Source organism: Hyperolius riggenbachi, chromosome 6 (assembly GCF_040937935.1).
Source record: "Hyperolius riggenbachi isolate aHypRig1 chromosome 6, aHypRig1.pri, whole genome shotgun sequence".
Lineage (NCBI taxonomy): Eukaryota > Metazoa > Chordata > Amphibia > Anura > Hyperoliidae > Hyperolius > Hyperolius riggenbachi.
This window is the reverse complement of record NC_090651.1, coordinates 226,623,752-226,650,343: the sequence shown is the minus strand read 5'-3', so window position 1 is coordinate 226,650,343 and position 26,592 is coordinate 226,623,752. Positions and strand designations below refer to the sequence as shown.

General features: G+C 42.2%; 1 protein-coding gene across 2 annotated transcripts in view; it reads left to right on the top strand.

Moving 5' to 3' along the window:
* The window catches only part of CEP104 (centrosomal protein 104), a 152,724-nt gene that overhangs the window by 29,700 nt on the left and 96,432 nt on the right, over window positions 1-26,592 (top strand). The window contains exons 4-9 of one of the 2 annotated variants that reach the window (XM_068240489.1): window positions 4,849-4,987; window positions 5,214-5,273; window positions 7,590-7,666; window positions 12,002-12,170; window positions 12,895-13,050; window positions 24,412-24,648. In XM_068240489.1, coding sequence (XP_068096590.1) covers window positions 4,849-4,987; window positions 5,214-5,273; window positions 7,590-7,666; window positions 12,002-12,170; window positions 12,895-13,050; window positions 24,412-24,648 — 838 coding nt within the window. Of the gene's footprint in view, window positions 1-4,848; window positions 4,988-5,213; window positions 5,274-7,589; window positions 7,667-12,001; window positions 12,171-12,894; window positions 13,051-24,411; window positions 24,655-26,592 lie in introns of both variants that reach the window. The other variant, XM_068240488.1, reaches the window with a different exon arrangement.

Below are 26,592 nucleotides of genomic sequence, written 5' to 3'. Positions count from 1 at the left end.
TAGTCCATTATTCTGGTTCATTCATCTGATTTCTCCTCACTGATGCTGGCCTGCATGAAGAAGCTGGCACCATTAGCCTCTGATACTGATGAGTTTCATTTGACTTTGCTGCCAGGGGGTGAGGGTTAATGGTAAGTGTGCCTTGGCATTTGTCCCTTTCAGAAACCCAGTCTCATTACTAAAAAAGCCGATTTATAAAAAAAAAATGTAAGAGAGAAAATAAGAACCAGTTGCGACAGTTAACTTCCATGCCTTTCATGACAGTGTTAAAAAATGACAGCTGCTATGTGATTGGTGGAAACATGGACTGCCTGACTATTATCTCCAGGGTTCCTGAAGTGAAGGAAGTACACAATACAGCTAGAAAGGGGACACATACATCTTTCACAAGTAAAAATGCTCAGTCAGGGTCGATTATTCCTGCAGAGGGCAAATTGCAAACACAATTCTTTGTGAAGTATATTTTTGAAGCTTCTTTATATGTTGTTTTCTTTTCTTTTTTTTCTTTACTCCTGAGGAGCTGAATACTTGCAAATAACTAACAATTGTTCTACTGCCACTGAAGAAGCGACAGGCTCGGGAAACAGCTGTCATGCTTCCCTTAACCCCCCCACCCCCCTTCCCCTGTATCTACCCAAGCCGCAATCAAGGGTTTTTTAAGGAGCGGTGCCTTCGCTGTTTTTTCTTTGTTTTGCATTGCAATCGTTTACTGAAGAGCATGCTTGCTGCGACCCTAGCGGCCTCTTCTGTCTCCCACCCAGCTGCATCTGGTGCCGGTCTGCTGCTTCTCTCCACCTAACTTCTTTTTTTAGGAAGGCAAAATTGTACATTTGGCAGAGCTTTTTTATGGCGGCCGATCAGCCATTTGTTTATGTTTGAAAGACCAGAGTCTTCAGTCTGGCAGTAACCAAGGTAGAGGTATAGGGGCAACTGCTGACATTTACTCTGATTACATCATTCCATCCATAAAAAAATACAACTCCCTATAGTTGTGTTTGATGGAATTTTATTCATTGACCCAGGAGTTGGGACATGTGCGATAAGGCCCGCGGTGCCCTACAAAGAAGTTCTAGTAAACATGCTTAATCACAACAAAAACTTGACTCACACATTTCCATTAAACCATTACTCAACAGTACAGTGTTCTTCTGCATCTGCTGTTACTTTTCTATTTCACTTGAATAAAGAGGTTGTACACTATATACAAGATACATTTCTAGAGCTTTCTAGAGATGGGTCCTAATCTGGAGAGTGGTGTAGGAAGCAGGACCGCCAAGAGCAGCTGGTGACCTGCTGGTTGAATGCTAATTGCTAGTCAGAAAGAACTAGCCTTTCCCAGTGGTGAGCACAGCTTATATATTGCGCATAAATATGGGTGGAGGCACATGTATTTTTATGGGTACTCATGGCACAAAGAGTAGGTTTTTTTTGGAGGCCTGGAGCACATGTGGTAGTGTTACAGGAATAGTGAAGCATGGCTCTGCTTTGCTAGGAGCTAACTTAATATGCAGATGGGACTTTGCTATATTATGTCAATATATGTTATTATGTGTACAGCGCTCCCACGTCAAATATTTAGTGCTAGCTAGATACAGCACAAAAGCAGCATACAGTCTATGTATACACAGCATAGAAGCCAAGGTAAAAGCTCCCAGTTACAGTCCACTCTTATACACCCAATCTTTATGCAGCCAGTTATTTCCAGTCAGATAGTTCCATAATCGCTGGTGCTATAATCCCAACAAGCAAGTACTCTCACCAGTGTCCAAAGGCTGATAGCATGAATATCAGCAAAGCTCGCTCAGATAATAGAGAATCTGTGGCAAGATCTGAAAACTGCTGTTCACAAACGCTGTCCATCTAATCTGACTGAGCTGGAGCTGTTTTGCAAAGAAGAATGGGCAAGGATTTCAGTCTTAAAGTCCAATCTACACGATACGATTCGATTACGATTCTATTTACGATCCAATTAAATCCAACATGTCCGATCAGGATTCGATTCAATTCGATTTGCCATTGTTTTGCAATGGCAAACCGAATTGAATCGAATCGAATCCTGATCGGACATGTCGGATTTAATCAGATCGTAAATAGAATCGTAATCGAATCGTATAAGGCATCGTATCGTGTAGATTGGACTTAGATGTGCAAAGCTGGTAGAGACATACTCTAAAAGACTGGCAGCTGTAAGTGCAGAAAATGGTGGTTCTACAAAGTATTGACTCAGGGGGCTGAATAATTACGCACACCCCACTTAGCAGTTATTTTTTTTTTTAATGTTTGGAATCATGTATGATTTTAGTTCCACTTCTTACGTGTACACCACTTTTTATTGGTCTTTTGCGTGGAATTCCAATACAATTGCACACCAGAGGCCTGCCGGGTCAGGAGGAAGTATTTGGCATGAGGAAAAGATTATTTCTAAGCGGCACCACACGCGAGATAGCTGGTCTGAACAAGGTCAGCCTGACTATCTGGTGAGCGCTTTCTTGTTCTCTATTTTGCACGGGCTGCATGTGGATACACTAACACATGGGGAGTCTATATACGGAGAGAGTTTCACTGGTGAAGGGAGTGATTTGTACGGTGGTGTATACGCTATGTGCCTTCCCTCTTTCTTCTGAGTTACATAGAGGAAGAAGTCTGCTAGGAGAGCTGACACTATTATCTGAACGAGCTTTGCTCATATTCATGCTATCAGCCTTTGGACACTGGTGAGAGTATAACTTAATCTTGCTTGTTGGGATTATAGCACCAGCGAATATGGAACTATCTAACTGGAAATAACTGGCTGCATAAAGATTGGGTGTCTAAAGCTGGCCACTAACGGTCCAATTTCTAGTGAAAAATCGTTCGAGCGATCAGAAATTCTGATCGGACGAAAAATCGTTCATTACACCATCAACTTACCAATCATTGCTTCCTATCTATCACGACCACCAAGAAAATCCAAATTTTCGTTCGGCACAAAATTGATTCGGGCGACATTTTTTTCACTCATTCATAATCGATTGTGTCCACCAATGGAGATTATTTACAACCAATCCGATCAGAATTTCTGATCGCTCGAACGATTTTTCGCTAGAAATTGGACAGTTAGTGGCCAGCTTAAGAGTGGACTGTAACTGGGAGCTTTTACCTGGACTTCTATGCTTTGTATACATAGACTGTATGCTGCTTTTGTGTTGTATCTAGTTAGTACTAAATCTTTGAGGTGGGAGCGCTGTACACATAACATTTTTTAGGGAGGTGATACCCCCAGTCGTGTATAGCGATCCACCAGTGTGGATAATGTGGTTCTCCATTAATTGTTCTGTCCCTAGGAGGAGCACCCATACCACCTTGTTCAACTCTATATTATGTCAATGCTTTAGAGTTGAGGTACATGTCAGACTGATTGTAAGAAGCACTTGGTACAGAGCTAAAGACCTCTGGAGGATAGAAGCACTTGATATGGAGCAGAAAGGGAACCTGCGGTGAGAGACATATGGAGGCTGACATATTTATTTCCTTTTAATCAATGCACACTGCATATCTGTCCTGCTGATCCACTGCCTCTGAACAAACTTGCAGATGTTTCTGACAAGATTAGCTGCATGCTTGTTTCAGGTGTGTGATTCAGATACTTCAGGCAACTAGTTTTGTTTAAAAACTAATAAATATGGCAGCCTCCATATGTCTCTCAGCTAACATTCCTATGAAGACCTGTGGAGGAATAAGAAAAAGCTGCTGAGCACTGTCTAAAGGTGTCCACTAATGGTCCAATTTCGAGTGATTGAATGAATTTGAATGGTTGTGATTGGATTGGTTTTAAATAATCTCTGTTGATAGGCACAATCGATTACGAATGATTATAAAAATCGATTGGATTTTTGATGAACCAAAACTTAGATTTTCTTGTTGGCTTTGATAGATGGGAAGCAAAGATTGGTTCATTGATGGTTTACTAAACAATGTATTACGATATTTTACTTCCGATCAGAATTATCTGATTGCTCAATTGATTTTTCGCTAGAAATTGGATGGTTAGTAGCCACCTTAATACTATAAAGACTTAAAGAGAATCTGTATTGTTAAAATCGCACAAAAGTAAACATACCAGTGTGTTAGGGGACATCTCCTATTACCCTCTGTCACAATTTCGCCGCTCCTCGCCGCATTAAAAGTGGTTAAAAACAGTTTTAAAAAGTTTGTTTATAAACAAACAAAATGGCCACCAAAACAGGAAGTAGGTTGATGTACAGTATGTCCACACATAGAAAATACATCCATACACAAGCAGGCTGTATACAGCCTTCCTTTTGAATCTCAAGAGATCATTTGTGTGTTTCTTTCCCCCTGCAGCTATCTTCCACTGAAGTGTCAGGCTGTTTCTTCCTGCAGAGTGCAGACAGCTCTGCCTGTATGTAATTCCTCAGTATGTGAAAGCCCAGCCAGCTCAGAGGAGGATTTATCCAGCTTGTAAAAGATAAGAGAGAAGAGAGAAGCTGCCCTAATCTAAATAATACACAGGCAGTGTGCAGAGAGGGGCCTGGAGGGGGGAGATGCATCACAGAACCACAACACTGAAGAACTTGGCAGCCTTCCAGACACAGGCTGACAAGTCTGACAAGAGAGAGATAAGTTGATTTATTACAGAGATGGTGATAGTAGAACGTGCTGCAGTAAGCCAGAACACATTAGAATAGCTTTTGGAAGTTGTAGGATTAAAAAAAACAGGATGCAATTTTTGTTACAGAGTCTCTTTAAGAATAAAGGCGTGTTATCCATATCCAATGTTATATTTGGAACCATGACTGCAGCTAGGCTTCTATCAACATGTTCTTTCTATGTTTATGACTGTTTCAGATATGTGGCACTCTCCGATAATGAAAAAACTGGTTACAAGGCCAGAGAACTGAAGTCTGTCTATGTGGATGCAGTGGGCCAATATCTTAAAGTCATCTTCCACAAAAACTACCCAAACAGATATAATCTTTATAACCAGGTATTGTTGACTTGAGACCTGTTCTTATTTGTATTGCTCACTTTTTTGATAACGCTAAAAAAACCTAACAAATCTGATCTGAGTGGCTGGCTATTAGCTGCACAGACAGATTCTGGATCATGATGAGGCACATTTCTCCAGTGCGGTGGGACTTTATTTCTGATCTGCATGAAGGTTATTAGTTCTTATACCTTACATATTAATGTGCTGCTTATTTTCCTTATAGGTTGCTCTGATTGCTATTAATATTATTGGTGACCCAGTGGATTTTACTGAAGAAAACATGGTGAGTGTTCCTAGCCTAACATACAGCATTTTAAGGGAGATATAGGCCATTTTATAGTATTGGACATTAAACACCCCACGTGGGCTTGTGTATACTCACCTTTGCAATCACTCCGCCACTTATTCCTTGGGTGTATAATTCCTTACCATTAGGGTCTGTTTCCTCTACACGCAGATTGGATGCAGAAAAACTGACTCCAATGAATGCCTATGGGCCTGTAAACTCGATTTTTCTGATGCAGGTTTTCCCATAGGCATTCATTGGTGTTAGTTTTTCTGCATCCAATCTGCGTGTAGTGGAAACAGGCCCTTAGGGTAACCAAAATCCAGATCAGGTTTACAGGGAGATGTTTGTTCTCTGATGATTTTTTTGCCTGGTACAGCCTTCGTTAACCAGACACAGTTATGGGAAGCACAGTGGTGTAGTAGTGGCCTTGCCACACTGGTTTGAATCCCAGTGAGGGCATTATCTGCAAGGAGTTTGTATGTTCTCACCATGTCTGCGCTGGTTTCTTCCGGGCACTCCAGATACCTCCCACATTCTAAAAACATGTAGATAAAGTTATTGGTCTCTTATCCTCACATACTCGCTGTGTGATCAAGATTGTTTGTAGAATAGTGAGTCGGTTGACAAACACCATTATGAATATTAAAGATTTTAGCTATCGTTCTTACGCTCATTAATTTGATGTTCCACATTTTTCAGATTATTTTTATTTATTAATTTTTAATATTTATATAGCCCTGACATCTTCCACAATGCATTACACAAGTTAAAGTCTTGTCACTAACTGTCCCTCAGAGGGGCTCTCAGTCATAGTCATATGTCCCTATCATAGTCTAAGGAAGCAATGTTCTTCATAAACTTCTTTTCACACATTGTAATTTTCTGTAGCAGTCTTGATAAGCTTAAAGCAGACCCAAACCAAACATTTTTTTAATTCAAAATATTTAGTTGCACCACTCTGACACATACAAATATAAATAAACACTCCTTCAAGCCTATGAGCATTTCAGTGCATGCTTTTCGCCCTCCTCTTTGCATAACTAGGGTTATACAGGTGGCAGCCATTAGCAATTCCTCCTTTGCTGGACACCATCTACTCCACCAGTTTGCCGGATTCTGTCCCGGCAATATGAAAGGAAGGGAGGGGTTCCTCCAATAAATGTAAAGTATTTTATATTTGTCATCATGCAGCTGAAAAAAGGCTGCTATTTATTATTATAATTTAGAAAATAGATTTTGTTTCTGAAATCTTGTATTTTTAGTTTGGGTCCACTTTAAAGGGAACCTAAACTGAGAAGGATATGGATTTTTCCTTTTAAAATAAAACCAGTTGCCTGACTCTTCTGCTGATCCTGTGTCTCTAATACTTTCAGCCACAGCCCCTGAACAAGCATGCAGATCAGGTGCTCTGGCTGAAGTCAGACTGGATAAGCTGCATCCTTGTTTTAGGTGTGTGATTCAGCCACTACTGCAGCTAAAGAGATCAGCAGGGCTGCCAGGCAACTGTTATTGATTAACAGGAGACATCCATATCCCTCTTAACATGAAAATGTCAAGTTGATACACTGTTCAGTTTTGCGAAAATGGCATTTTTTGCTACAGCAATACTCACATATGTGTTTCACATGGTCAGCTAACGAGCATAGAGCATGAGCATGGTTTTTGCTTTTGGAGGATTGTTGTAAAGACATCAATCTTCTCTAGATGCTTGGCATTTCTCATACACAATGGCCCTTATTCAATTCACTTTTTTTTTGAAGTTTTCTCCCTAGGACATAATTTCTTATATTCTGTTTAAAATAACTTTTTAGCACTTTGCAATTGGAAAGGTACCAAAAAGTAGTTGAAAAAGTATTATTACAATAATTCTGAGTATTTTCTTGCTTGTTGGTGGCTTAAAAGGCATTTAATTGATAAGGTATTACAATATAACCTAGTAGAAAACTTAGGAGAAAAATAATTTAATAAGGGCCAATGAGTCACGTTTTTACGCACACCTTGTATTCCATTGTGAATCAGGTGTACCCACATTGTTGTTTCAGCTAAACGATGGTACCAACAATGCATAGTGCCTAAACAAGTGTGCTTGAGTGGCACAAGTATGTGTGTGATCTTACATTAATAGCCAGCAATAGCAATGGTCCATGAACAGCTGCATATGATTTGAAATTATTAGCATCTTATTGACTACTCCATTCAGGAATCCTCTTTAGTGTGTTGGCAGGTAAGTGGTGGGATTTCTCTTAAGTGTTTTTTCCAGTGTTAATTCTTTGTATTGATTTGATACCTTATTTGTGTTCTGATTATTAGCCAACCCGTGAAAAAATAATTGACCATTATCTGGGGAACAGCTTGGAAGACAGCGGCATTGACTCTGCTTATACGGGGTAAGAAGCGCTATGTTAGCTGAATGTCACATAATTAGAAGATGCATGCAGGGCTGTGGAGTTGGTACAAAAGTCATCCGACTCCACAGTTTATGAAACCACCGACTCCAACTTCAGGTACCCAAAATTATCTGACTCATACTCCACAGCCCCTGCATGGCTATGGAGTGGGTACAAAAATCATCCGACTCCACAGCCTTGGATACATACCATGATTCACACTACAGCAGTAGCAAACACAATCCTTTGAAAATAATGCAGTTGAATTCAGATTTTGTCTAATGTGAATTGAAAATTTTAGTTTTGTATTTATGTTTTCTTCAGAAGATATGTTTTAAGTTTAAAGAGAAACCGTGACCAAGAATTGAACTTCATCCCAATCAGTAGCTGATACCCCCTTTTACATGAGAAATCTATTCCTTTTCACAAACGGATAATCAGGGGGCTCTGTATGGCTGATATTGTGGTGAAACCCCACTCACAAGAAACTCTGAGGACCATGGTACTCCTGGCAGTTTCCTGTCTGTGAACCTTGTTGCATTGTGGGAAATAGCTGTTTACAGCAGGGTCCAATAGCCAAAACAGCAAGCAGCAGCTACATCACCTGCCAGCAGTAAAAATATCACCATGTGGTAAATGTCAGAATGTAAATCAGGGATTTAAAAGATTTTACAATGGGCAAACACTGACTACATCATTGATACATAATTATTGTAAAAAATGAAGCACTTTGTTATTAAATTATTTTCACTGGATTTCCTCTTTAAATTTTATCATAGCTTTGTATGATTGGTATTCTCAAGTTCTCTGTTCTCTCCTACCAAATAATAGTTGATGGATATCTCCATGCCTCTGGTGATACAAGAATCTATTTAGGGATGGTCAATGGGATGCAAAACATTCACAGCTTATACAGGATTGTGAAAATGTTGTATGCACTTTTGTGTAGCTTGAAATTCTACCAATCGTATTCCACCTTGGTGGGATTTCACTGGTCCATTCTCAAGCTTCAGGTATTTGCATAAAAAATTAGCTTGATCCCGTATGAACTTGGAATTATTTGAATCTCATTGGCCATCCATAGTCTTTTTGTTCTTTTGTTGTAATAATATATTCTGTGATTGACTGTTCCTGGTTTTTCTTCTGTGTGTGTGTGTGTATGCATTAGCTTATATGGGAACTATGTGTTTGCAGTGCAAGACAAAATTCCTTGATTTTTTTTCTTTTATTGCTCTTCGTCTGCCTACCAATCCTTCCATTAAAAACTTCACAAGTGTTTTTGTTTAGCCACACAGGATTTATTAGCTCTGATTAAATATCTGAGAGTAGCGTTTTTCTGAATGCAGTCTCAATTCACAGAAACTCTCTCGTAGAGAGCTGGATTCTTAACTTTTACAGTGAGAAGAAGAAAAAAAGGAATACAGGCTAGTGCTGTGTAGGAATGGGACTGTACATACATGTTTATCTCATCATGAGCCTGATGCATGAAACAGCAGTAAAATTGCCATGCACAGGAAGGCACATCAGTTGTACTGGTACTTACAGCAGAAGGGAATAGTGCAGCATGTCACCCTATTAACCCGATGCACGTTACCGAGGTAATGTGGTTATTGCCATGATAATGTGTGGTTCATGCATTAGGTGGCTCCATGTTACTTGTCCCTTCAGCTTTTCCCTTTAAGCTGCTTCATAACTAGATGATGCCAACTGTTTTTGTAGAAGGATGGAACCATTTACCATTCAAACAATGGTTAAACAGGGTGGTGTCAGTGTGCTGTCAGTGTGCTAACTCTTCTTATCATCTGTTTCCACAGCTTCCTTCTGTTGATCTGTAACTGTTTTGTTATGGCATCAAAACTTCGTTTTGGCGTGTTCAAGGCGTAATTTTGTAATTACCATCTGTGCTATTTTTGTTTACATTGTAGAGGAGCTTCAGCTACACTTACTCTTCTGAAGTCAGTCAAGACCATGGGTGATTTTTAACATCAGGAAACCTAGGATTTCCTGGCTGTATACTATATCCTCCAATAATCATGATTGCTGTAGAAAAGTTTGAATACCCTTTTTTGTACTTTGGCAGCAATTTGCTGCAAAAGGAAACATGCCCCTTGTGCATGTATTGCTTGTACTGTATCTATGTCCCAAAGTAATGTCATCTGTGTCAAAATGGGATAACCATGGTTACAGTACTTTTTAGTAGTTGTAGCATGACATGGTTTATGCCATAGTGTCATATCCAGTTAGGTTAGAGAGTAGTACAGCGAGGAGGGGGGAGCACTCTGCTGCTTACAGTCCGTACATCTGTTACTCAAAAGCTTTTCCTCTGTTTGATCAGCAGAGGCTTGTCTCCTGCTCTCCATTTTTTAAAGACATACCGTAGATCAAAAATTTGTCTCAGTAGGGAGAGCTGGGTGCAGCACATCTTCCTGTTGGTACGCTAATATAAAGTTGTTCCTAGGAGAAGGAGACAGTAAGTTTGTTAACAAAGTCTAGCTTTTTTTAACCTCCCTGGTCTTATGACTATTTCCTGATTTAGGGTCTAAAAGCAATGCATTTTTTTTACAAGCTTTTAGACCCTAAAAACAAGAAAATAGACATACTACAGAGAGATCTGCAGCAACTCCTGCATATAACTCACTCAGGCACGGGATTACCGATCTGATCTGCAGATTTCTGTCCCGAGCCTAACTTGAGATTACCGCTAAGGAGGTTAAAGAGAACCCGAGGTGTGTTTAAAGAATGTTATCTGCATACAGAGGCTGGATCTGCCTATACAGCCCAGCCTCTGTTGCTATCCCAAACCCCACTAAGGTCCCCCTGCACTCTGCAATCCCTCATAAATCACAGCCGTGCTGTGAGGCTGTGTTTACATCTGTAGTGTTAGTCTCAGCTGCTCCCCCGCCTCCTGCATAGCTCCGGCCCCTGCCCCCGTCCCTTCCCTCCAATCAGCAGGGAGGGAAGGGATGCAGGCAGGGACTGGAGTTCTGCAGGAGGCGGGGAGAGCAGCAGACTGACACTATAGAGATAAACACAGCCAGCTCTGACAAGCTGTTGGTCAGCAGCGTGGCTGTGATTTATGAGGGATTGCAGAGTGCAGGGGGACCTTAGGGGGGTTTGGGATAGCAACAGAGGCTGGGTTGTATAGGCAGATCCAGCCTCTGTATGCAGATAATATTCTTCAAACCCACCTCGGGCTCTCTTTAAGCAAGAGTCTTTTCTTAGATGTTATAATAGTGTTGCTGATATTTTGGAGCAGAAGCAAAATTTGGCTAGAATTCTGTTTTCAGAACTGATAGCTAAGAAAGGAAAATTAAGTTCATTGTCTATATATAGCTGTCTGTGTTGCTATTCTTCTGTATGACAAAGGGTCAACCTACCAATGTCCTCTAAGACCTAGGTTCTCAACGTGTGGTACGCGTACCCCAGGGGGTACTTCTGATGGTTCCAGGGGGTACTCGGGCTTGATATACTTAACCAAGAATAACAAATTTAGAGTTACAGAAAATGATAAATCTTATTTAAACAACACCAAATTAGTGTTTTAGCAAATTAAAAGCAATAGTAAATACTTGGAAATAGTTTAGAACCAATTACCATGTACTACGATTAAATATATATTTGTCAAGGGGTACTTGTGATAATGTTTACTATGCTAGGGGGTACTTGGTGAGTACAGGGTTTTAAAAGGGGTACATACCAATAAAATGTTGAGAAACACTGCTCTAAGACAGAGCAAGGCTGACTGTCAAAGTAGCTGGGCAGCGCTTAACTTGGATAAAGCGTTAACCATTACCTTTCTCCATCCACAGTGTCAGGTAAGTTCCCACCCACCTTCCCTTGCTATGATTTGTGAGTGGGAAGTGGGTGGTGATTTACATCACACTGGGGACAAGAGGTGCCGAGGCTCACACTGCATCATGGTTTAGCCAAGTGGCTGCTCTAATGCCTGGTACACATAATACAATTTTCCCGTCAGATTGATGGGATATTTCCCTGCCTTCAATAATTTCTAACATGTCTGGAATCGATTTTGAGATCAGTACTGCACAAACTTGATCACTTTCTCAATCGGAAGCAGATCAGAAATGGTGGAAATTGTCTAAGGACAGGGAATCTCCAGTTGATCAGATGGGAAAAATTGCACTGTGTGTACCAGACATAACGTTCCGTTTTTCCTGGAGCTTAACTGAGGGATTGGCTCCTTTATACTTACAAGGATGAAGGAAGAAATAGATTTTGCAACTGGACATATTGGCACCTTGTTACATGGGGACATGTACAGTCTACAAGGTGGTATTCTACGTTTATTGCTATAAATGTTATATTTTCTTGCAGGAAGGCAGATGCAATTTCTCCCCTTGACGATCTTGCCTTTGACATGTATCAAGATCCAGAAGTAGCTCAAATAATCCGCAAGCTGGATGAGAAGAAACATGAGGCTGTCCGCCAAGAGCGCTATGATTATGCCAAGAAGCTAAAGCAAGCCATTGCTGACCTGCAGAAGGTGATAATGGGATTCAACTTTCTGTACAGCCAGAAATCTCTGTGTTATAAACCTGTCTTTGTTTTTTTGTTGTCAACCTTCACTTTTTCACCAAAATAAAGTAATGCGTGCAGAGCATAGGGTATGCTTGCTATATTCTATAGACATGCTATATTTTTTTATCAATAGCAGCCGGTGTCCAAAATTTTGTAGACGAGCACTTAGTCATATCATGTCATCTCATCTTTGAAAATAACCAACCAATCTGCTTCTGCTGTCTAAAATAAATATGGGGGCAAAGTATAAAATGGGGATCTGTCAGTGCTTTATAAACTGGCCTCCCGTGTAGAGATGCATCATTCTCTTGTTACCCATCTAGGAACAGCCATATTGGTAGAATGACACCGTAATAACCAAGGCTGGGCGAGGGCATTCCTATGTAGGAACAAAGTCCTTGGAGAGCAGGAAAAAAGAGGGAACCCATCATCATACTCTGTCTCCTTTTGTGTTGCTACAGTGAGGATACTTTCCACAATATTTACTTTTATCCTTTCAAATAAGCACGTAAATAGAATATAGTATGTCTACTCTGCATAATTTGTTTACTTGGAAGTATTAGTCCATCCAAAATACATGTTTCGGTTATAGGTGGATGCTGGAAAGTTTGTAGTTATCAGATTGTGTTGCCTTCCCTGGTTTGGGTAAAGAAATTATGTTCTAGATAACTGCTGAATTTCTCCTTCAGGTGGGCGAGCGTCTGGGCCGGTATGAAGTGGAGAAGCGATGTGCTGTAGAGAAGGAAGATTATGACTTGGCCAAGCAGAAGAAACAGCAGATGGAAGAATATCGCCAAAAGGTTTATCAGCAGTTGGAGTTACATGACCTCCTGGACATTGCTCTGGTACAGCTCTATTAACTTGCTTAATGGTACATCTGTTACTAAATAGTGCAAGGTTACATGGAGAGAATGCATTTCATTGCTGTGTGTGGACAGCTCAGATGCTTCATACACTTGGCATATGTACAACTCTGTTTCAGTGGCTGCACATTGTCCCAGGAGTCATGAAAAATAATCCGCCAAATTTGGTAGTAGCCAGATGAACAAGAAGAAAATAAGATTTTTAATGTTGTATTCTTTAGCTGCCCATACACTACATGGTATGTTTCATAGATTAGATGTTAGTTTCAATAAAAAAATATCCAACTGATTGGAAATCTATTAAAATTTAGGTCAACTTGATCAATGTTTTATCAAAACAAGGCTGGTTGGAATAGGCAATTATTTATAACAAATGGGATGGAGCGATGCATGATCGATGGCTCCATTGCTTTGTATTGCTTCAAACAATGGGGTCAATTCCGTAGCTTACGGGTAAATGTCAATGCACAGACAGCGCATGGCATCCTTACCGGTACTTACACCACTAGAGTAGTGCGAGTTGCTCAATTAGTGCAACCGGTGGTGCATGGGTAACCCCCCCCCCCCCCCCCGCATTGCTACAGTAATGCGCAAGCAAGAAAATTGCAATAAGTGGCTAATAGGTCACAATGGGGTTGATTCATCAAAGCTAATAGTGTGACCAACCTCCTGTTCTTGCGCTAATCAATCGGCGTGTCTTAATTTAACTTCCCTGCACGCTATGCTCGCTAGTGGCAGCGTCGCATGCATAACTAAACCGGCCGCTGCTTACAGAAGCCACGCGGAAGTGATGTATTGCTATCGCAATACTTCACTAGTGCGGCCGCTACTATGTCAATTAACATAGTAGCGGCCACACAAGTGAAGTATCCCATGAGCAATACATCAATACCGTGCTGCTTCTGTAATAGTTATGCATTATTATTATTATTATTATTTATTGTATTTATAAAGCGCCAACATATTACGCAGCGCTGGACAATAAATATATACAATGATACAAGGATGACATACATAGAACAAAGTTATACATACAAATGGTACAAAATACATGATCATGCAATATGGGCTGGTTAGGTAGGCCCAGTAATACAAGTACAGGCTGTCATAGGACAGGAGCACATGATCCTGTAGATTACACTAGGGAGTGGAGGACCCTGCCAGAGGCTTACAATCTAAAGGGAGGGGTGGAAACACTAGGGGGGGGGGGCTGTTAAATATTCCTTAGAGAGTTACTGTGTGGTAGGAGGTGGGTAGGCCATCATAAAGAGGTGGGTTTTGAGGGCTTGCTTGAATGTGTTGAAAGAGGGAGCAAGTCTGATGGGTGGTGGAAGGGCATTCCAGAGGGTGGGGGCAGCTCTTGAGAAATCCTGCAGGCGGGCATGGGAGTGTGAAATGCGCGGGGTGGTGAGGCGAAGGTCGTTGGAGGAACGGAGGGGGCGACCTGGTGTATACTTGTGAACAAGCTGCGAGATGTAGGTAGGGCATGTTTTGTGCACAGATTTATACGCCAGGCATAGAATCTTGAAACTTATCCTGAGACGGATAGGGAGCCAGTGCAGGGATTCACAAAGGGGAGATGTGGATGCAGAGCGGTGCGAAGAATGGATGAGTCTTGCAGCCGCGTTCATCACTGATTGAAGGGGGGCAGTGCGTTTCAGGGGGAGGCCAGAAAGGAGTGAGTTACAGTAATCAAGGCGGTAGATGATGAGGGCATGGATGAGCAGTTTGGTCGTGTCCGGGGTTAAGAATGGGCGGATCTTGGAGATATTACGGAGGTGGAAATTGCAGGCTCTTGTGATGTTTTGGATGTGTGGGATGAAGGAGAGGTCAGAGTCCAAGGTGACACCCAGGCAGCGGGCCTGGGAGGTAGGGAGAATGGTTGTGTTGTCGATTGTGAGGTGGAAACCTGGGATGGGTGCAGCAGCATGGGGTGGAAGGATCAGGAGCTCAGTTTTGTCTAGGTTAAGCTTTAGGAACCTAGCTGACATCCAGGAGGAAATTGCTGAGAGACACGAGGAGACCTTGTTTATGGTGGTGGCTGAGAGATCGGGGGTATGGAGGTAAATCTGAGTGTCATCTGCATAAAGGTGGTAATTGAAGCCCAGGGAGGAGATAAGCTTGCCAATTGAGGAAGTGTATATGGAGAAAAGAAGGGGGCCTAGAACAGAGCCCTGGGGGACCCCAACTGAAAGGGGGGCAGGAGTTGAGGAGGAGCCATTGAAGGAAGTGGTGAAGGAGCGATTGGATAGGTAGGAGGAGATCCAGGCCAAGGCAAGCCCATGGATGCCCATGGACTGTAGTGATTGGAGGAGGAGGGAGTGGTCAACAGTGTCAAATGCTGCAGAGAGGTCAAGGAGGAGCAGGATGGAATAACTGCCTTTGGCCTTGGCAAGGGTAAGGTCGTTGACCACCTTGGCGAGGGCTGTTTCAGTTGAGTGCGCAGGTCGGAATCCAGACTGTAGGGGGTCAAGTAGGGCATTGGTGTTGATGTATTGGGTAATGCGCTGGTGGACTAGGCGTTCGAGGAGTTTAGAAGCATAGGGAAGGAGGGAGATTGGGCGGTAGTTTGAGGGTAGGGATGGGTCGAGTGAGGGTTTTTTCAGCAGGGGAAGCACAGTGGCCTGTTTGAATGCTTTGGGGAAGATGCCTGTGGAAAGGGAGAGATTGAACAAGGAGGTGAGGACTGTGGCCAGGTCAGAGAAGTGGGGACGAAGAGTATTCGCGGGTACCGGATCACAGGGAGAGGATGTGGGGGGGGAAGCCACTAGCAGCAGGCTGACTTCATCAATGGTGGCAGGAGCAAAAGAGGCGAGGGGTGGATGAGACAAGGGAGCCGCTGGGAGGGAAGGCAAGGGGACAACCTGAGACGCATTGGTAAGGGAGGGATGGAGGAGGGAAATTTCATTGCGTATTGTTGCAATTTTAGTGGTGAAGTGGTTGGCAAGGTCATTGGCTGAGAGGGAGGAGCTGGGAGGGGGAGGAGTGGGGTTGAGGAGGGAATTGAAGGTAGCAAAAAGCTGTCGAGGGTTGGAAGCTTGGGTTACAATCAGTGCTGCAAAGTACCTTTGTTTAGCCTCGGAGAGGGCAGTATGGAAGAGTAACAGTTTGGCCTTGTAATCTAGGAAGTCAGCATTGAGATGTGATTTCCTCCATTTCCGTTCGGCTGCTCGAGTTTCTTTCCTGAGGTTACGTGTGTGGGTGTTGTGCCAGGGTTGGGGGTTGGGGGGCTTGATAGGGAGGAAGATTGAGGGGGCAGCTTGATCTAAAGCAGATGAGAGGGCAAGGTTATATTGTGCAGCCGCTTCATTGGGGCATGTTAGGGTGGGTAGGTGGGAGGAGAGGGAGAGAAGGGGACTTGCTAGGACATTTGGGCTGAGATTACGTAGGTCTCTCTGCCATCGACCAGGCTGAGGGGTGGGGAGAGAAGTTGTTGGTGGGGAGATAGTGAAGGTGAGGAGGTGATGGTCAGAGATAGGGAAAGGTGCGATGTCCAGGTTGCTGAGGAAGGTGGACTTTGAGAATATGAGGTCAAGAGTATGACCAGCGCGGTGGGTGGGGGAATTTGTGTGCTGAGAGAGACCAAGGGATTTGGTGAGGGAGAGTAGCTGCTTGGCAGCAGTGGAGATAGGCTCATCGATAGGTAAGTTGAAATCCCCGAGTATGCATGCTATGCTGCCTCTAGCACGCAGGGAAGTTAAATGAAGGCATGCTGATTGATTAACGTGAGCAACAGGAGGTTGCTCTAGCTATTAGCTTTGATGAATCAACCCCATATAAGCAGCAATTACAAGTATACAAAGCATACAGTATTTGAGATGGCAGTTATCTTTAAAGGGTACCTAAAGTGAAAGTTATGTTCTTCCAGCCCCCTGTAGTCCTTCTGGTCCCTTGCCATTGTTCTGCTCTTCTCCATTTAGCCGCTGTGCCCCCCTGAAAGCTGGCTGACTGGGCTAGTCGCAGGCTACTGTGCATGCGTGGCCCCGGGCATCTCCTCGATCACACTCCTGTGGCCGGCCATGGGAACATGATCAGAGGGGAGAGCAGCTGAATGGAGAAGAGTGGAATGACAGCGAGAGATCAGAAGGACTACTGGGGGCTGGAAGAATCCTCAGTTACTCTAAATTGGGCAGCTGAGTTTTACTTTAGGTTTTCTTTAAAGCACACTAAATAAATTTCTCCCTTAAAGGACACCTGAAGTGAGAGGGATATATGAATACAAATGTATTTCCTGGCTGTCCTACTAATCATCTGCCTCTAATACTTTCAGCCATAGACCCTGATCAAGCATGCTGATAAGATGTTTGACTGACGTTTGTGTGGATTTGCACGTCTCCACATCACCGCCTCACAAGCGCCTATCTACGCATTTTATCTTGTGTTTTACTTATTTCTGTTCAGCAAGGCAGCAACATACATTATTAGATGTGGCCTCAGATAAGCTGAACTATTGATTTCTGCTACTGATGGTTTACCTGCACCACTCAGTATTATGGCAGAGGTAAGTAGTGTCTTTCTGACCGTGACTACTGCTAGCTTTGTGCTGCATAATGCAGAATAAAGCTACAGAAAATGTTGATAACGCATCATTCACACCCGCCTATGGTGATCTGACTAAAAAAAACACCTTTCCAATCAATGTTCAACCAATAGAGCAATTGATGTATTTATTGAAACTAACATAATCTAAGAATATTACAAATATTCATAAAATTCAATTTCTTTAAAATGTATGACAATATCAGATTTATCCACCCATTTGTCTATGGAAGTTCAGTTAAAGCTAATAATTATGAGTTAAAGAGGAGCTGTTAGGTATAGGGTCTCAGAGAAAAAAAACACATATATCAGTAGCTAAATATTGGCTGTACTCACATTACATTTGCATTTCACTGTCCACGTTTGGATTTCACAGAATTTTTATATAGTATTTGCAGAGAATGATGCTCCTGACAGCTCATGGCAGGTTCCATGTTTGTCTGTCTCCTATGAAGCCAATTGTGAAGTCATGTCCTCCCTGCTTCCTGATGATTCCACTCACAAAATAGATAGAGATGTACAACACTACTGTGCAGTGAATATTAATTAGCCATGTGGCTAGGAACAATAGCGCACTCATGCAGTATACTCTAACGGAACATATGCCCTGTGATTTTTCAGTGATGGCTGCTGTTACAATCTGCTGTAACATGAGCCTGTAAGGTCTCACTGAGAAAGCAGCCTTAGGGCGTGTTAGGGAAATGAAGGAGGATGACCCAAGGTACTGCAGTGGGAAGAAGAGGCAGCCCCAGAATGCTTTGCAGTATCTGTTATTCGGCCTGCGTCCTCCTTAGGAGCTTGGGAATAAAGAGCCTTGCTTTTCAGCACACATCCTGGTAAGAGAGATTTTTAACTTCAGTATTGCCTTTTTGTCTTCCTTCTAAACTGTTTAACACAGGAGAATAGAGGTTTAAATTAGCTTTTGCAGCCTGACAGTTACTCTTTAATGCTACTTTCATGCAACAATGCAGCTTGGAAATGGACCAGTCAGTTTCATTGCTGTTTGATCAGTCCATTTCCAAGCTGCATACATTTGTTTAAAATTAAATTAGCATCTCATTGACCATGCCTATATCTCGCTGTTCCCACCAGCACAAGATAATGCATTTTTATTAAAAACTAATTCAGCTAAAATAATTTGTACCTGAAACATAGTGATCACTAGTATTATAACCAGCTGTGCAAAACAGGTGTAGGACCCCCACCTCTACTTCAGCTCCCCAATGACTCCTCTCCTTTGAGCAGCCCTTCCTCCTCCTTAAAGAGTGTAATGCTGGGGGGGGGGGGGGGGGTGTCATACTTTCTGACCACCCAGCACAACAAGGCTAAGAGCTGGATAATGCACACAGGCTGCCCAGAGCAACTGCAGCTCTGGGCTTCCGATATCGCTACAAATAAGACGCAATGGCAGCGCAGTGCGATGTTGCGCTGCTCTTGCGATAGCAAACATTCAGACAGATACAAGACAGGACTATAGATTGGAGCGTAACTAGTAGCAACCGCAGCTCACAGTCACGTCCACAGAGGCAGAGCAAGCAGACTAACAAAAGTCACTAGCAAGCATCCACACAGGCAAGACTACAGGAAAGAACGTAACTGATAGTGTAACACAACTATGATAGCTAAGCACGGGTGATCACGATAAGCGCAACCTACCGAAACGTGCTAAACACTAACTAGCTAAGCACAGGATTTCAACAGTTCAAGTACGTATATATCAGTGGCACTAATATATCACCGTAGCACGAATACAAGGAAAATAACAAATGCTGACTACAATATGTATATATTGGCGATGAACCAATATATAACATAAGCAAGGAAGACTAGCTAGATCTGGAGCAATACAGCGAACTAAGCTAGGCAATGCAAACAATACAAAATCTCTGCACTAAAAGGAGTATGTATATATGTCCTCGTGGGAAATATAATCGTAGCTCCACAGGATAACTGAACTACAAAGTAGCAAGACAAGGAAATATTCACAGTATCAAAGGACCCAGTAACAGCTTAGACAGAGCTGAAACTGACGGGTGAGGTCTAAAAGGGGAGGCAGACTTTTATGCTGGCATCAGCCAATGGATGCAAGCATGCAAATCTCCACATTGCTGAATGGTAATCATTCAATCCTGAGCTGGCTTGATTACCATTTGCTAGCTGAAAGACTATCATAACAAATGCATGCAGTACTATGCAACAACATGCATGCAGGAAATCCAGGGCTATCTGGCTGTAGTAAGCCATTGGTGGAATGATGACAGCATCCTGAGCTGTGTATGCATAGAAAGGACCACAGGAAGAAGGATTCATACAGGATCTTTGAATGCAAAAATATCAAAACTTTATTGACACAAAAATTTGAAAAAGGGTCTATTAAAAATTCCTCTAAGAGAGGTTCCTTGCGGATGTTTCAATACAGAATGACAGCACAGGTGTAAACTTTGTAGTAGACTTAATGCATTATAGAGAAAGGCAACGACACGTTCGTTTCGGGCACAAAAGGACCCTTTATCAGGCCAAATTGCAGAAAGCAGTGTCTGTTAATCCTGTAGACAAAGCATGGTCAGAACACCAAAGGAGCAAGGAAACATCTGAGCCGACCAGATGTGAAGTGCACAAACCTAATGGCTGGCATGTCATGGAATAGACATATCCTGCTACAACGATAGGAGTGCTTGTGTCGTTGCCTTTCTCTATAATGCATTAAGTCTACTACAAAGTTTACACCTGTGCTGTCATTCTGTATTGAAACATCCGCAAGGAACCTCTCTTAGAGGAATTTTTAATAGACCCTTTTTCCAATTTTTGTGTCAATTAAGTTTTGATATTTTTGCATTCAAAGATCCTGTATGAATCCTTCTTCCTGTGGTCCTTTCTATACATACAAAGTTCTGTGAAAGGGTGAAGTGGTTGACCCTTAAAAGGACGGAAAGGTTTTTTGTCTTCTCCTTTTATAAAAAAGACCAAGACTCTCAATTATATTTATACTGAGCATCCTGAGCTACCCAGAACTGCAGAGCAATTGCAAATGACAATGTGACTCGTTGCGAATGCACAACCGAATGCAGGCTGACAAGCAAGAACTGTCCGTTTGCGCCTCCACTGCAGTGGACAGAACACGCCACAGGAGGAATCCTTACAAAGAGAAACTCTGACCAAGAATTGAACTTCATCCCAATCAGTAGCTGATACCCCCTTTTACATGAGAAATCTATTCCTTTTCACAAACGGATCAACAGGGGGCTCTGTATGGCTGATATTGTGGTAAAACCCGTCCCACAGGAAACTGTGAGGACCAAGGTCCTCACAGTTTCCTGTCTGTGAACCTTGTTGCATTGTGGTAAATCGCTGTTTATAGCTGTTTACAACTGTTGACACCACCTGTTGACATCACCTGCCAGCAGTAAAAATGGCACCATGTGATACATGTTAGAATGTAAGTCAAGGAGAGGAAAGCTTTTACAATGGGCAAACACTGACTAAATCATTTATACGTAATTATTGTAAAAATGAAGTACTTTTAACCAAGTATTGAACTTCATCCCTTTCAGTAGCTGATACCCCCTTACCCATGAAAAATCGTTACTTTTTCTCAAATAGATCATCAGGAGGGTCTGTATGGCTGATATTGTATTGAAAGCGCTCCACAGTGTGATGTCATGACAGTTTCCTGTCTGTGAGCCTTGTTGCATTGTGGGAAATATCATCTGTTTCCAACTGCCAAGCAACCAGTATCTCCCTCCATGCATATGTAAATCTTATCCTACCTCATTGTTAGTGGGTGTGGTTATAGATCATGGTAGTTGGTGCTGTCTACTTTATTTCTTGTCTGCCAGTAATAAAGATGATGACTAGCAGGCTTATTGTGGGTCAAGCAACATGAACGAATTACATGACCAATATCAATAATTTATCTCCTCTTTTTCAACATTTAATTTTACAATGAATTGATATAGTTTTTCTTCCCCCATACTATTATTTTTTTCGGTAAAGTTCCTCTGTAAGTGTACCCATGTAGGTGTTGCTGCACAGACTAAGGAATGTGAATGCACCTTAGACTCAGCCCACGTCTTAAGACAAATATTAACATGTATAACATTTACTTTAAAGCTGGGTTTTGTTCTCTAGACCTGTTTCATTCAGAAACCGTAGTGAATGTCAGACAGCAAATCGCAAGCCTTGTGTACAGTAGTTTTCTCAATTGTAGCCTGACCACACTGAAAGACGTACCTTAGTGACCAATATCTGAAACTAACGTTCCACTGTAAAAGGCGTGTTAGTAGATCATTTGCAGCCAGCTCCAGGGATGAAACGATGCCATTTTCATTATAATGACAAAATACACATTTGTAGGCTAGATTTTATCCAGAGTACACAGAGAACTCTTCTCGCTATTAATATATGTTTAAGTCATGCAGTGCGATGGCTTTTTAATCTCCCTGACTGAGTGAAAGCTGCCATTGTCTCTTTCAGGCCTGCAGATTGGTGTTGCGTTGTGTATGTTAACAAGAGGCTTGCTCATGGGACAGGACATTCCATTGGAATTATCACCCTCTCCCCAGCCGATCACATTACCCACAATACAGCAGTCGTTTCTCTTTAACTCCTAATAGCTTTTTAATGAGGAGGAGGAATGATAAGCGGATAAAATCTCTAGTTACACGGTCAAAGGAGGAGACTTTACATTCAGTGCATGAATTTTATACAATTTAGGTGTCGGCTTTTACACTGAGATACTACATATGAATGTTTTCTGCTTTAAGGCTGTCCTCGGACACAAACTAATCATTGTGAATAAAGCTGATAAGACCTCTCCAGATACATGATAGACATTTTGCTGGGCATTGGAGCTGGAAGACCGTCGCTGCTAGTTCTTGGCAGGAGGCTTTTAACACTACAAAAAGTTCCAAGAAATGTGTAAACACAAACCCAAGCCTAATTCTTATCTATCAAAGTGCTGTTACTTTTGGGGAGAGGCCTAAACTCAAAGATGTCCTAAGCAAGAATCGGGCATTGCAGGGGCAGCCATGTTTACTGATTGTAAGGGATGTTTAGTATCATAGTTGCACTTTAGAGCTTATCTTGTCTCATCTTAATTAATGACACTTTTAACTATGACACTTAATGTCTTTTAAATACTGCTGGCTAAAAAGATTACTGTATTTTGACTCTACAGGGTGGGCCATTTATATGGATACACTGTACTAAAATGGGAATGGTTGGTGATATTAACTTCCTGTTTGTGGCACATTAGTATATGTGAGAGGGGAAACTTTTCAAGATGGGTGGTGACCATGGTGGCCATTTTGAAGTTGGCCATTTTGAATCCAACTTCTGTTTTTTTCAATAGGAAGAGGGTCATGTGACACATCAAATTTATTGGGAATTTCACAAGAAAAACAATGGTGTGCTTGGTTTTAACGTAACTTTATTCTTTCATGAGTTATTTACAAGTTTATGACCACTTATAAAATGTGCTGCCCATTGTGTTGGATTGTTAATGCAACCCTCTTCTCCCACTCTCCACACACTGATAGCAACATCGCAGGAGAAATGCTAGCACAGGTTTCCAGTATTCGTAGTTTCAGGTGCTGCACATCGCATATCTTCACAGCATAGACAATTGCCTTCAGATGACCCCAAAGATAAGTCTAATTCTAAAAGTCTAAGTCTTGCTACATGATGATGTGTTTCCCTCTTTATGCACTGAAGCAGGCACGTTCCCTGAGTTTTTCCAGCAAGATGGTGCATGACCACATTATGGGTGTCAGGTCCGAGCATTCCTAGATGAACAGTTTCCTGGAAAGTGGATTGGTCATCGTGGGCCAGTTGAATGCCCCCCAAGGTCTCCCGATCTGACCCCCTTAAACTTTTATATTTGTGGTCATCTGAAGGCAATTGTCTATGCTGTTAAGATACAAGATGTGCAACACCTGAAACTATGGATACTGGAAGCCTGTGCTAGCATTTCTCCTGCGGTGTTGCTATCAGCATGTGAAGAGTGGGAGAAGAGGGTTGCATTGACAATCCAACACAATGGGCAGCACATTGAACACATTTTATAAGTGGTCAGAAACTTGTAAATAACTCATGAAAGAATAAAGTTAAGTTAAAACTAAGCAGACCATTGTTTTTCTTGTGAAATTCCCAATAAGTTTGACATGTCACATGACCCTCTTCCTATTGAAAAAACAAAAGTTGGATTCAAAATGGCCGCCTTCAAAATGGCCACCATGGTCACCACCCATCTTGAAAAGTTTCCCCCCTCACATATACTAATGTGCCACAAACAGGAAGTTAATATCACCAACCATTCCCATTTTATTAAGGTGTATCCATATAAATGGCCCGCCCTGTATTTTTGTTTTGTAACACGTGACTCTGCATTCTTATTTCTGCCTGTCACTCCCCTGATTGCTGCAGTAGTGGAGAAAGGTGAGAGGCTTTGCTCACCTGGTGGTGAGATTTCCTTTAAGGGAATAAAATGTTCTGAGCTTTTGAATCTGCCATGCTATGCTGCCTGCTCGTGCACTATAGGTAGGATACAGAGAAGCCAGTGTTATGTATTTTTGTTTGACTTGGGTCTACCAGCAGAGTAGTCATTCAGCAGCATTGCTAGATTTTTTAATTCTGTGCCTTAGTGATTGTTAGGGCTGTTTGGAATCCAAAAACAGTAAGTGCTTTTATGCAGGATTTTTGCATTCTCAGCAGTTGCACTGAGATTTGGCAAAGTGGGACAGTTCAATTATAAACAGCATATATTTGCATTTTTTTCATTCTTTTTTTGTTGTCTCTGTTTCCTAGATCCGACATGCTCCTGAAACTTCTTTGGAATCTCTGGAGCATTCGCCCAGCCCACAGCAGAAGCCTGCAAGGTCTCCATCTCCAGAGAAGGAGAAAACCACAGAAAAGAAGAAAAAGAAGAAAGAGCAACAAATAGTGTCGGAGAAAATGACTAAAGCTCCCTCGCCAAAGCCAGTTTCCCAGCATCGCTCTCCCTCTCCTCCTCCGTCTCCAGTTCCCATCACCACCGTCACCAATGTAAATGTAGGCTGTGTTATTTTTGCATAAAGCTGCAGTTTTCTTATTCTTCTGTTTTTCATAGTACTCAACAGAGTACAATATAGACAGTAATGGTAATAATACATGAACAGTTGAGACCTATACAGTAGGGGATACACATGGAACAGGGACCCTCATACTACTGTCTGACAGCCCTTTTTTTTACTGACCCATGATTCTCTCTTAGTACCAGATATTCTGAACACATGTTACACATGCCCCAGGAGGTACCATAGTTATGCTGGGCTCAGGGGATACTTAAATTTGTCAAGTCAATCTGTTGTAGAAAATTTCAGTTTAAAAAAATAATATAAGCTGTATATATACAAAGCTGATTTAGCTAATTATATAAAAATGTTTCAAAGGAATTTAAAAACATGGGGCAGTCTAACATGTATGTGCATCACGGGGGTACTTGGCAAACACCATCTTTAAAAAAAGTGGTACATGCTTTAATGTTGAAAAATGCTGCTATATGCATCCTGTAGGCCATAATTGGTCCAGCATGCGTAACTCCATATATGGGGCAGTGCCTGGTATTTGGGAAGCTCTGCCTAATTATGTTTTTGTGGGGGTCACTATTCCTGATTATTTTTGGGGAGCGCTGCCTAATTATGTTATTTTGGGAGATACTCTACTTGTTATTTCGGTAACTGTGCCTATAAATATTTATTATTTAGGAGGCTCTGTGTTATTTTGGGTTACTCTGGATGTTATTTTGGGGGCTTTACAGGGGTCTAGTCCTGGGAAAAGAGGTGAGTGGACTCACCCAGAAAACTCCTGATCTGACAGCATTTCACCAAAAAGACACATAAGCTGGTAGAAGTTCCTCCAAAATACAGATAATATGGCAGTGGTTCCCCCAAAATAGACAATGTGGCAGCAGCAGTTCCCTCAACATACACATAATTTGGAAGCAGTTCCCCAAAATACGCGAAACCTGGCATCGGATAACCCAAAATACATGTAACACCCAAAATACATATAATCTGGCTGCAGTGGTCTCCCAAACATACACAATCTGGCAGCAGTTCCCCAAAATACGCGTAACCTGGCAGCAGACGTTCCCCTAACATACACATAATCTGGCAGCTGTTCCCCAAAATACATAACAGTGGTTCCACAAAAATGCAGATAATCTGACAACAGTTCCCCCAAAATGGGTACCCCCAGCATAGGTAGCCAGGTCTATAGGTGTCCCCAGTATAAGTAGCCATGAGTATAGTAGTCCCCAGTATATGTAGCCAGAGGTATATTTGCCTAGTATATGTAGCCAGGGGTATATGTCCCCAGTATATGTAGCCAGGGGTATATGTGCCCAGTATATGTAGGCAGGGGTATACGTGCCCAGTATATGTAGCCAGGGGTATATGTGCCCAGTATATGTAGGCAGGGGGTATATGTGCCCAATATATGTAGCCAGGGGTATATGTGCCCAGTATATGTAGTCAGGGGGTATATGTGCCCAGTATATGTAGTCAGGGGGTATATGTGTCCAGCATATGTAGCCAGGGGTATATGTGTCCAGTATATGTAGCCAGGGGTATATGTGCCCAGTATATGTAGCCAGGGGTATATGTCCCAGTATATGTAGCCAGGGATATATGTGCCCAGTATATGTAGCCAGGGGTATATGTCCCCAGTATATGTACCCATGGGTATATGTCCCCAGTATATGTAGCCAGGGGGTATGTGTCCCCAGTATATGTAGCCAGGGGGTATGTGTCCCCAGTATATGTAGCCAGGGGTATACGTGCCCAGTATATGTAGGCAGGGGTATACGTGCCCAGTATATGTAGGCAGGGGGTATATGTGCCCAATATATGTAGCCAGGGGTATATGTGCCCAGTATATGTAGTCAGGGGGTATATGTGTCCAGTATATGTAGCCAGGGGTATATGTGCCCAGCATATGTAGCCAGGG